Raw genomic sequence first — 11,355 nt, 5'->3', positions numbered from 1 at the left:
AGTAAACCTGGAAAGAAGTTTTAATTAAGAATGCTCAGGAAATAAACTTTTTGATCATCTACACATTTCATACAGATTTAACTATACCCTAAGATCACCAAGTATGCATGTTCAGTTATAGGGCTTGATAGACCAAGTACATGAACTGCTCCGTGATATAATTTGACCTGGCTTTCTAAGGCTGACAAATTTCTTAGGATGAACAGGTTGAGTATTTTTAGTGACACATTTCCATTGATTACTGTTGAATAACCCTCTGGACTAAAGCTGGCCAGACCCCAGATAGCAGAAATTTGGCAGATATCTACATTTCATTTTCACAAAGTCAATGAATACTTGGAATTGGCAGGTCTTCAAAAAAACCCCTCTGTGCTCTAAGGGATGGAACTTGCTGCACTGTATCTCTCTCACACTTCCAAACCAGTGACCACAGCCCAAAACAAAGGCCACCTCCTCCCTACCAAGACTGCGTGACTGCCTACTGCCCCTTGAGACATGATGGGGCCATGAGCTTCCAGAGTAAATGCATCATCACCAACCTGTTCAAATTCCAAGCAGAGAGCTAAGACAATATAAATGCCCTCTTCAGCTGCATAAACTAATCCTTATTAGTCTTGTTCTCCAGATTAGGAAGTACTTTCTAAGATAATGTGTTTTTCATTCTAGAGATTCCTTTTGTTTAAGACATCAGAAGATCCATAGGCATATTTTACCCACCATAATCTAAAGCACCTCAGCAAAACATGCAAGATGTTTTATTATACATCTATATATATATCCTCATTATAAATCTTAGACCAAGTCCCCAGGCAGCTTTCTAGTGTAGCATCATACCATTACTAAGGATGGCCTTGGGTTTAAAATTACCAAATCCACTGGAAACTTAATAAAAACAAAATTCTGAAAAGTCTCCATATGAAAATATAGTAATATGCTATATTAAAAAATGTAATTAATATTGTGATTATGAATCAAGCATTGTGAATTGAAAAAATGCCAGAACTAAATCTTCTTTTTAATCCTCAATTCACCCCATCTTGTACGTGCATTATGACAGACTGGTAACGTGATGACACAGTGTTTTTTCCAAGCAACACTGCCTTGCTGTTTGTATCCACAATGAATAGGATGGCAACACTCAGAGAAGGAAGCAGAACTATGCTTAATGAGGCTACTACATGCAGAACCTGGTTTCACTTATGCCAGATTTACAGTGAACACAAGAAAAGGGAAGACAACCTAGTGATTGAAGGCTCCTGAATGTCACCTTAGATAATTAAATTACCCCATGACTCCATGACTGCCCCACAGCTTCTACTCAATTCTAGACAATCAGCCATTCCACATTTACTAAGCTGGTAACTATTTCTCAATTTCTCTCCACACAGACACAGGAGTCTTATATCAAGGAACTCAACTTCTATCAAAGAGATGAAATTCCACTATTTATCCCTCCAGGTCATAGGTATCAAAGTGAAACTGAGCATCCAAAAATAAATTTTTTGCATCAGTATCTATAAAACCCACAAGATTAGAGAATTAGTCTAAGGATATGGAAAAAAATTAATGTATTTTCTTTTGTAATGTAGCCAGACATTACTGTCTGTGAGAAAACAAACAACACTGAGATAAATCTGGGTTTTAACTGGAAGTAAAAAAGGGGACACAAGAAAAACATTTCAAACAACATAGATAACAAAGTGTACGGCACTTTCTGTTCAGCTGTTCAGTTGGTAGACAGGGTATATATACTGTGTTCCAAATGCTGTGCACAATACTTTACATTATTTTCTTAAGTATTTGTACACCAAAAAAAACCCAAACCAAACCACAAAAAAATTGCACAAAAATCACCTTAGAGGACTACTGAAAGTAAAGACCTTTACGGTCTATACAAGAAGCCAGAAAACAAATTTGAGTTTAAGAATATGCAGCATATTCCTCCATATAGGACACATTAGAAGAAATTACCACTTGGACTAACATACCAAACAATTATGTAAGCCAGATCCGTTATCCTGGAGGGGTCATCTGTGAAGACAGAGCCACCAAACTATCAGGTTTTAAACACGGGATACCCATCAACCTAGTCTAAAGTCCTAGCTTGCAGGGCGATGATTCTGATTTGTTTCTAAAACAGCACAGGATGAAATGCCAGTGGAACCTGAAAGTTTTCTTCCTTAATCTTATTTTAGGAAATACATGAGCAAGTTTTGCAGAAGTTTCCCAGTGAAAGATAATGTGCGGAGTATGAGACAGACAAAGCCTGGAAAATTCCAGTCCAAATGGTTAAAGCTGGTAGTCAGCAGGAGCTGAAAACACTGTCTTCCATTCCAAAGTGACACATACAATGAAAACAGTGAGGTAGTGACTTACGACATTCTCAGAGTTATCTTCTCAGGTATAACAAACGTTTCCACAGTCACACTTGCAACTTCACCTGAACACTGATTTCTAGTTAGCGGGGGGAAAAAACAGAAGCATCATTCAGACAAATACGTTTTTTTCATGCATATAATACTGGGGGGGGGGGGGGGGGGGGGGGTGTCAGGGGAGAAAAAACAATTGAAACAACATAAAACTAATGGAATACATTGAATTTTTCCAGTATCTTCTCAAGATCTCCACAAGGCACCACACAGTTTTTCTTCATCAGCAGTCCATAAACCTGAAATTGTGATCTCCCTTTGCACCAACATATTTTTAGGCCTTTTCCATCATATTTTCACTTTGTTTCCATCCCCCTTTCATTTCACCTATTTCTTACTCTAAAATTTCACCCACTACCCACAAGTCTGTGTCCAATTTAAATAATTCAGGAATTACTACAAATTTTAGTCAGCTCTTCTAGAACACCAGCAGGCAGACCAGACAGGCACTGCTAGTGGCTTGGGGCATACAGACACATCCACAACTCAGGGTACCATAATGCACTTGTTCCAAAGCAAAAATACATGAGCTACTATAATAAGAAGCGTAAGTTCATGTACAATTTTCTGTCAATCTTGTATATCAATTCTTCTTAACACTCCTGTTAGTGATAGGACACAGGTTATCATTCCCCACCTTTAATTCCTTTAAAAACAACAACAAACTAAACTAAGAACTAGTGGAAAAAGAAACTGAAGGGACATTTTGCTTTCCTTTCTCCTTCTCTCTCTGCCACATTCCTAAATAATGCTTTAGTCCATGTGGGTTACTACTACTTGCTATGTAGTTCCTTCTAATATCTAGCAGACAAACCATATCATGATTTCTGTGCATTTTACCATATCCTTAACCTTCACGATTTAAATAAAAACTCCGTATTAAAGTAGGAAAAGGTCTAGTTGTGTTCTATTTAGAAACATTTTTGAATTACTGGTAAACTGTGGAAAGAACATACAGAATTCCAGTCATTTCCTCCCTCAGATTTTCCCCTCAGTGATTCCTAATAATGTTCTGAATATTAAAAAATTAGCATATTTCATATTTACTTTGGAAAGGTTTCATCCTTATTTGCCTTTCCGCATGTCAATGACTTTTTCTTTTGTCCATTTATTGCCTTGATTCAAGCTGATGTCTTCTGTTCTTCAATACTCTACTTTTCAACCATTTTCAGATTTTCAGCACTGCTACTCTTATATTCACATGCAAAATTGAATACAGATTAAGGAAGTCCACAAACTATCTTCACATTACCTATAATGCTTTTAAACATTGTGCTATAACAGTGTTTTTACTAGGCTTTCCTTACAATGCAGTAGTTAAGAGCAGGAAGGAAAAAAACCAAAACAACAAAACCCAAACAAACAAACAAACAAACCAACAAACCAACAAACAAACAAAAAGATAGAGGAAGAGGACTTTCTAAAATCTTTACTTTGAACAAAATTGTATTATATGCATCATTCTGGATTTCCAAAAATTACAAAACATCTTTGAAGTTAACAATATGCATTTTATATATTTTTAACCAAAACCATATACAAAAAGACACAGATTAAAAAAGTTTAGGTTGTACGAACATTTTAACTTAAAGGAAATGTGTTAGGTTTTGCCTTGGAACCTAAAGGTATGAGACAGAACCCCGATTTCTAAAATAGCGCATTCAGATATCTGACCCAAAAAGAAACTGAAGACAGACAAAAAAGCTGAAAACATGCCGGTGAGTTACACTATTTCTTCTCAAAACTTAACCTTATAACATTTCCTTAATAGGCTCTCAAAAGTGTGACTGGATAATAGAAGTCATATATTTTATGATTTTGTGAATAATGGGTTTTATTAGTATTAAGTTAAAGCAAACAGCCAGAACAATACATATGCAACTTCTACTACACACAATAAAGAATGTAAATCATAACCTCTGCAAAACAAAAGGTACTGAAAAAGCCACCACAGTGATTAAGGACTATTCCATCCCTGGTAACAGGCTGGGTTCTGCTTTCAGAGCACCGTTGTTTGCTTATTTAAACTGAAATAGGGCGACATACATAATCAAGTATAAAGAAAAAAGTTAATGGAGTTACATGGATTCTATGAGAACAAACTCTAGGCTAGTAAGGTGGGGGCAGGGGGGGAAGGTAGTTTACCTAGTAAAAGAGATTACAAGTGGGCTCAGGTTTCCATTTTTAGTGGTCAGGGACAACAGGAGAAATTACCCAGGATTTTTGTAACAATTCATTTAATAATACACCACTTTCATGACAGAAGTGTTTTACACTTGCACAATGTTAATAACTTTATTATACATGGAAGCCTGTAATAGGCTGATTACACAATAAGACTGCAAACAACCACTGGTACTTTCCTGACACCAGAAAAGTACATAAGACTGAAACATCACCAAGAGTACATAAAAAACCATCAGCATAAACATCACCAAAATTACATTAAAAAACTAATCAAAAAATACATTTGCAAAAAGTGGTTTAGAGCAGTGCCACTGCCTTTCAGCAGCTTTGAATGGCCACCAGTATTTCTAGCAGGTTTCCGTGGCTCCACAGGCATTAATCAGGATTCACATATAATAAATAATGTACCACAAAATATACATAAAGTAAGGCAATAATTCCAATGAAAAGTTCTGTTGATATTAACAAGCCACTCAAGTTCTACTTTTGTAGTCCATGTCATCACCAGAAGCCTTTGATGGAATTGCAGCCTTAGGCCCTCAAAGCCTGCAACGACAAGCTGCTGCAAACCCCTGCAGCTGTACAGGGCTCCAGTGACACCACAGGTGTACCTCTGGGCACAGGGGTCCATGTTAGCTGATCCTCATGCAGGACAGGGGCCTTAGTATGCACAAGTGGGTGCATATTATTTCTTATCATACATGGAAACCTTGACATAATTCTAAAACATGTGGGTGTTTACTGTTAATCATCTGATGTCATAAGACATCAGAAAGTACGTAAGAAGATACGCACTTTCTGGAATGTAAATTTTTTAAAATGCTAACTATTAAGTTGGGGTGAGAGAGTGAGTAGGGAAGAAAAGGTGTAAATTAAGGGGGGGGGGAGGGCAGGGACAGGGACAACAACCCAATATCAAGTCCAGAGGAACTGGGAGCACAACAAAAGGAAGGGAACCTTATACACTAAAAGAACATGGAAAAAAAGAGAAGGGGAAGAGCAAGAGGACTTTGTTTGAACCACCTATAATAAATAATGTATCCCAAAAGCCTATCTGGATTATGACTGTAGTTTCAAGTTAGGGTTCTAATGACATGAACCAGACACACACGTTTTTGTTCTCACTGTCTGTGTCAACAGAATCTCTTTACGGAATTACAGTCTTACACAGGAGTTCTGGGGATATTATTGTTTATATTAAAGCTACCATTCTGGGCTCTTTGTACGGACCCAAGAATACTTGCTCCACCTGCCTGGAATGAGCATCACCTGGAAGAACAGGAGTATTTTAAAAACAATGAGATTTAGGTAGCAAAATTCTTTCAGATCAGCCCAGATATTAAAAAACAGCAATTTGAAATGTCATAGATCCCTTCCTCAAAATGCTGAGATATATTCGTCACTATCTGTAAATTGGAAGTTCCAATACACTAGTGGTGCATAGAATTCCCATGCTTCATTACACTTTCCTGAGAGTAAAGCAATTAGAATAAACCTTAGTCCTAGGAACAAAGTTAATTTTTTGCATTTTAAACTTTTGGGCTATTCCCTGACAATCTATATAATGTAAATTTGATTGCTAAACATTGTCACTTGAACAAAAACACTATTTTAATCTATTGATTTTTGATTAAAAACCGTAATAAACAAATCTAAAAAAACAAAAAAATCACACTAACAAAATAAAACTAAGTATGAAAAGTTGCATTGAAAGGGCATGTTACATTATTCTTAACAGGACCATGTAGAAACATTCCAATGGCAGTGTTGTCAAAACAAAACAAAATTACATTAAGAAGACCCCACAGCCTGGTCACAGTCAGGACCTTACCTGTAACTCTGGCTGGTTGGGGTTTTTACTCGTGTACTACATGGCTCACTTACATCAGACATCATATTTGTATACCCTGAGAAATCTGACACTGAAGTCCTTACTCTATGGTCCACTTCTCCATTAGAGTTAGTGACAAAAGTCATTGGCACCCTGCTGCCCGACTTAAACTGAGAACCAAACGCTTGTGCAAAGTTCTCGATCTGGTAGGTTGCTCTAGGCTCTATGTCCTTCTGAGGATCTATCTGGCTAGCTAACTCCTGAGACGGGATCTGAAAGCTTGTTGAGGATTCTAAGTTTTTCTGTTCCTTCTGGCCAGTCAGTTTCTGAGATGTTGACTGGTAGTTGGATGAAGTCTCCAAGTTTTTCTGCGGGTCAATGAGATCATCCAGCTCTTGAGAAGGAGTCAACTGTTGATGCGTAGCCTCCAAAGCAGACAAATAAAAGCCTGGTTGAGATCCAAGCAACATCCCAAACGGAGGTTTTGGCAACGCAGTTGGCAATACTGAGGTAACAGATTGGCTGAAGCCACACTCAAGTGGAGATGTAGTGTATATCTGTTTGTCTTGGAACAGAGTGTGGTTATGCAGACTTGAAGACAAGCTAACAAATTGAAAACTGGGTCCAAAAGCAAAACCAGTACTATTGGTTGTTCTTTCAAAAGCTTGTTGGAGGTATTTGGAGTATTCTTGCAACATGCTTGCCTTATCGTTTGAAACTGTTTGAGAGTTAGGGCTCAAGTTTTCTTCCTGAACCATCTCTGAATGTTCACCTGAGGTGTGCAAGTCCACACGCTGTTCAGTTATACTGAAAGGATCTTCTTTCTGGCCTTCCGATTTGTGAGAGTACTGGTCCAAAAGGCTCTGTAAAACTTCATCAGGAATACCAGACTTGTCGTGGCAAGACTTTATTTCACTATTTAAAGATGCTGAATCAATAAGAGACAATGGAGCTTCGTTATCCATAACACTAATACCTGCAGACTGGATGACGGACTGCTGGGAAGTCATGTGTCCGACATTAACTGAAAAGGCACTGTTACTGCTTGCAGTTTGCAAGTATCTTCTTTTCTTTGAAAACTGCATGGCATCATCGTAATTGCTACTTATTTGACCTGTTTTACCACCTGTACTTTGGAGAAGGCCAATGGTTTCTACACCGGTGTTGGCTACTAGGCCTAGTGAGCCACTCTGTTTCCCAGACAGTGGTTTTTGCCCCAGAATATCTGGCAGCGGTGATATAAAATTAAGGTAACTTTTGTCTGCCTGTTTCCTGCTTCCTTTTTTCAAGACCAATTTTGGCACCTTTTTCTGAAGTTCTTCTACACCCGTGCCAACTAGACCACTGCTGGAAGACACGATAGGAATATCAACTGCATAATTTGGTATGGCCACATTACTCGTAACTTGAGATTCAGTTACTTTGCTGCTACACTTACTTCCTTTGTTTTCAGTGGACGTACTTTTTGTTTTGCTTTTTCTCCTTGAGGAACTTGTATTTCCCTGAGACAATGCAGCCAAGCTACCCATGTTATTTGACAATCCGGGCTCCATCCCAGCCCCTGCTTTACCTATGGCTTCACCACACGTTCTTCTGTGCTTCAACAGTCTATCAGTCCTCGAAAAATACTGCTGACAAGTGTCACATTTGTATGGCTTTTCTCCGCTATGTGTCCTCTTGTGTCTCTCCATGTGGTACTTCTGGATGAACTTCATGCTGCACTGGTCACACCCAAAGGGCTTCTCCCGACTGTGGATCTTCTCGTGCCTCTGCAGCAAGTACTTCTGGATGAAGCCCATGCTGCACTGGCTGCACTGGAAAGGCCTCTCCCCCGTGTGGATGAGCACGTGTCTGCGCAAGTGGTAGGAGCTCCTGAAGGCAGCGCTGCAGTGCTCGCAGACATGAGGCTTCTGGTTGGGGGACGCGATGGCACCTTCCACATCTCCCACCAGGGGGGGTTTGGACGAAGCGCTTGGCTTCCGCTTGGCTTTGATTCCCTGAGTTTCTGGCTTTGGCCTCTTCACCTTCTTGACCTGGGCATCGTGCTTTGGCTCGCCCGAGCTCCCGGGGGCGCCCTCGCCCCTGCCGCTCAGGAGCAGGTCCCGGTGGGGATGCTGGTGCAGGTGGTGGAGAAGGCTGAGGTCCTGGATCACGCTCTGGCCGCCCCCCTCGCCGCCGCCGCTGCCCAGCCCGGGGGGGCGCTCCTCCCCCGCCCCCCCGAAGAGCCCCCCGTAGTGGTGGTGGTGGTGGTGCGGCGGCTGCTCCTCCTCGTCCTGCTCACTGGGCTTCTCCTGCTTGATGCTCACCAAGGACTGCAGGAAGCCCCAGGGGCTCCGCTGCGCGGGGGCGGGCGCCGAGGGGAAAGCCCCCACCGGCTCCTTCTTGAAAGTCATGTCCTGAGGGGGCGGAGGCGCCGGGGGCTCGGCCGCCGCCGTGGAGGAAGCGACGGCGGAGCCCGGAGGTAACACGCACTGCGGGGGATGCTGGGCCGCCGGCGGGGGCGCGGCCGCCCGGGTGAAGCTGGTGACCGGGGGCAGGCGGTGGTTGAACATAACCATCCCGGGGGGGAAGGTGGGCTCCATAGCCGCCGCCCTCTTGCCGCCGCCGAGGAACCCGCCGCCGAGTTTCATCCCCCGGGAAGGCGGGCCAGGAAGGAGGCACGGCCCAGAGGGGCTGCGGGACCCGCCGCCCGCCCGCCGAACACCGCTGCCGCCTCGCTGGCGGCGCCCGCTCAGTGGCTGGCTCCCGCGGCGGCCCGGCAGCGGCCACCCGGGCGCATCGCCGCCACCCCCACCCGCGCCGACGGGCGGCCCCCGGCCCGGGCTGCACTTACGGCTCCCGCCGCCGCCTCCAGTTAAAAATAACGCCGCGTCCGCTCCACAATGGAATTAGCAGCCCCTGTGCCCCGCACCGCACATGCGCGGCGCGCGGCACGCTGGGTACGGCCCCGGGCCGGCCACCAGCCCCCGGAGCGCGCAGGCGCCACGGGCCCCCGCCCGCCGCCGCGCCCGCCTGGAAGGCGGTGCCATGTCGGGGGGCCCGGGCCGAAGCGCCGCCCGCCGCCTCCGCCCGGGGGCGCGGGCCCGCACTGCCCCGGGGCGCGGGAGCCCGGCGCGGCGCCCAGCGGCGGCCTCGGCGGGGCGGGCGGCCGTGCCCAGCACGCCGGCGGCGGGCGCCGCGCTGCCGGGCGGGGCAGCGGCCACATCCCCCTCCTGCCGTCGAGGGGCGCGGCCGCGCGGGAGGGGCCGGGCAGCGGGTAACGCCAGACACAGCCCCTGGCGGGCGGCGCCCCCGCCCCTGCGGGAGAGGCTGGGCTCCGGGCGCGTCGGCAGGTGCAGCCTGGCGGCTGCGGGCCCCACGAGCGCGCGTACCAAGCGCCCGGCACAGGCGGCTGCGTGCCCGGCGGCCCCGCTTCCCCGGCCGGGCGGGTGACCCCGGCCGCTCGGAGCTCGGAACGACGGCGGCACTTGGGAGCGAAGGGCGCTGCTGCCGGCAGTGGGCACCGCCACCCGGACGGGCCGTTCGCTTTTCACCCGGCGCGTTGCGCCCCCGCTGCCGCGGCGAGGGCTCCGGCCCTGCCCCCTGCAGCGAAACCCCAGCCGCCCCCACCGTGGGGCGGCCTTTCCCACGGTGTGTCAGTAGGGCACGGCCCCGGGCTGTGATGAACCCTGGGCGGAACGCCGCACCATTTCTAACCGCTGACTGCGAGAGCCTTTTCGATCCCTGGTGGGGTTTACTGCCGCATTCCAGGTTCTATTGTAAAGTGCTGAGGTACCTTGGCTTAAAAACCTGGGATTGAACATATAACACTCGTTTTCATCATTAACATTATGGCAGTAATGGAGGTGTATAAATGCCTTCTGATTTTTATCAAGCTCAGCCTGCAGCGATCTGGTGCTTTCCATAGGCCTGAGTACTGCCAGGCCTTGGGTCAGACTTTAAAACCTTGAAAATGTCCAGTTGATGTAAAAAAATGGAAGTTAGTGCAATTTCTATACCCAACAAAATTCTGCAGTCAAGTAAGTACAACTTGTTCCTTTTATAATTTAAATAGTTTTCTTTAAAGAGCATGTAAACTAACAGTTCATTTTAAATTGTGAATTAAATTATGAAAGTTTAGGACTGTTGGGTTTAGCTAAGTGTTAAAAGAAAGACCAGGCATTCAAAAAACTTAAAAGCAGCAGTAAAATATTAGTCAATACCTATGAGAAATGAGTCTGTCCCTTTTTTCAGGGTGTCTGTGTTTAATGGTAAGCTGGGATGCATATAAGCTAGCCCAAGCATGAAGGGCAGTAGGACACTCATATGGAAAGCCAACTTTGTCCCTCAGTTATCAAGATAAGAAACCTGTCATTTCTCTCATTCACTCTGTCAGCCTTGAGATACTCCAAGCAGACTTACCTCTGTGTTGTACACCCCATATATCAGGAAGATGAAGAGACCCTGTAAAATAAAATGGAGGGAAAAAGCTGTTAACTCTAATCATTTCAGCAGTAGAAATACCTGAAATAAACTTTCCTGGGAACAGACAAAAGAAGACACACTTCATCAAGGTCAATTTATTTTTCTATTTTTCAGCATTATAAGCTGCACCTTGAGCATTTATTTGATAACATGGGAGTACATCACCTACAGCGTTTGTGGTAGTCAACTGTTTGGCAATAAAAAACACTTAGCACCTAAGGATCTAAAGCATTAATTAGAAAAATTAATTTTATATTTGAATGGTCTTCTGAATAAAAGTGCTAAATTTAAAAAAAATGTGAAAACAAAGATGCTAAAGCAAACAGAATGAGCAAACATCTTTACTTCTGTTGGTTTTTTTTAACTGAAATTAGGAAAACATATATTACCAAATTCTACACTACAAATACTTTCCTGCATATATATTGACAAATACATACAACC

General features: G+C 44.3%; 1 protein-coding gene across 1 annotated transcript; it reads right to left on the bottom strand.

Moving 5' to 3' along the window:
• Positions 1 to 3,832: 3,832 nt before the first annotated feature.
• Positions 3,833 to 9,574, bottom strand: ZNF281 (zinc finger protein 281). Its single transcript, XM_005242037.4, has one exon. The coding sequence runs from the start codon at positions 9,075 to 9,077 to the stop codon at positions 6,444 to 6,446; it is 2,634 nt and encodes an 877-aa protein (XP_005242094.3). The 5' UTR covers positions 9,078 to 9,574; the 3' UTR covers positions 3,833 to 6,443.
• Positions 9,575 to 11,355: the final 1,781 nt, after the last annotated feature.

The sequence above is a fragment of the Falco peregrinus genome, chromosome 10 (assembly GCF_023634155.1).
Source record: "Falco peregrinus isolate bFalPer1 chromosome 10, bFalPer1.pri, whole genome shotgun sequence".
Classification (NCBI taxonomy): domain Eukaryota; kingdom Metazoa; phylum Chordata; class Aves; order Falconiformes; family Falconidae; genus Falco; species Falco peregrinus.
This window is presented reverse-complemented; position numbering and strand designations above follow the sequence as displayed.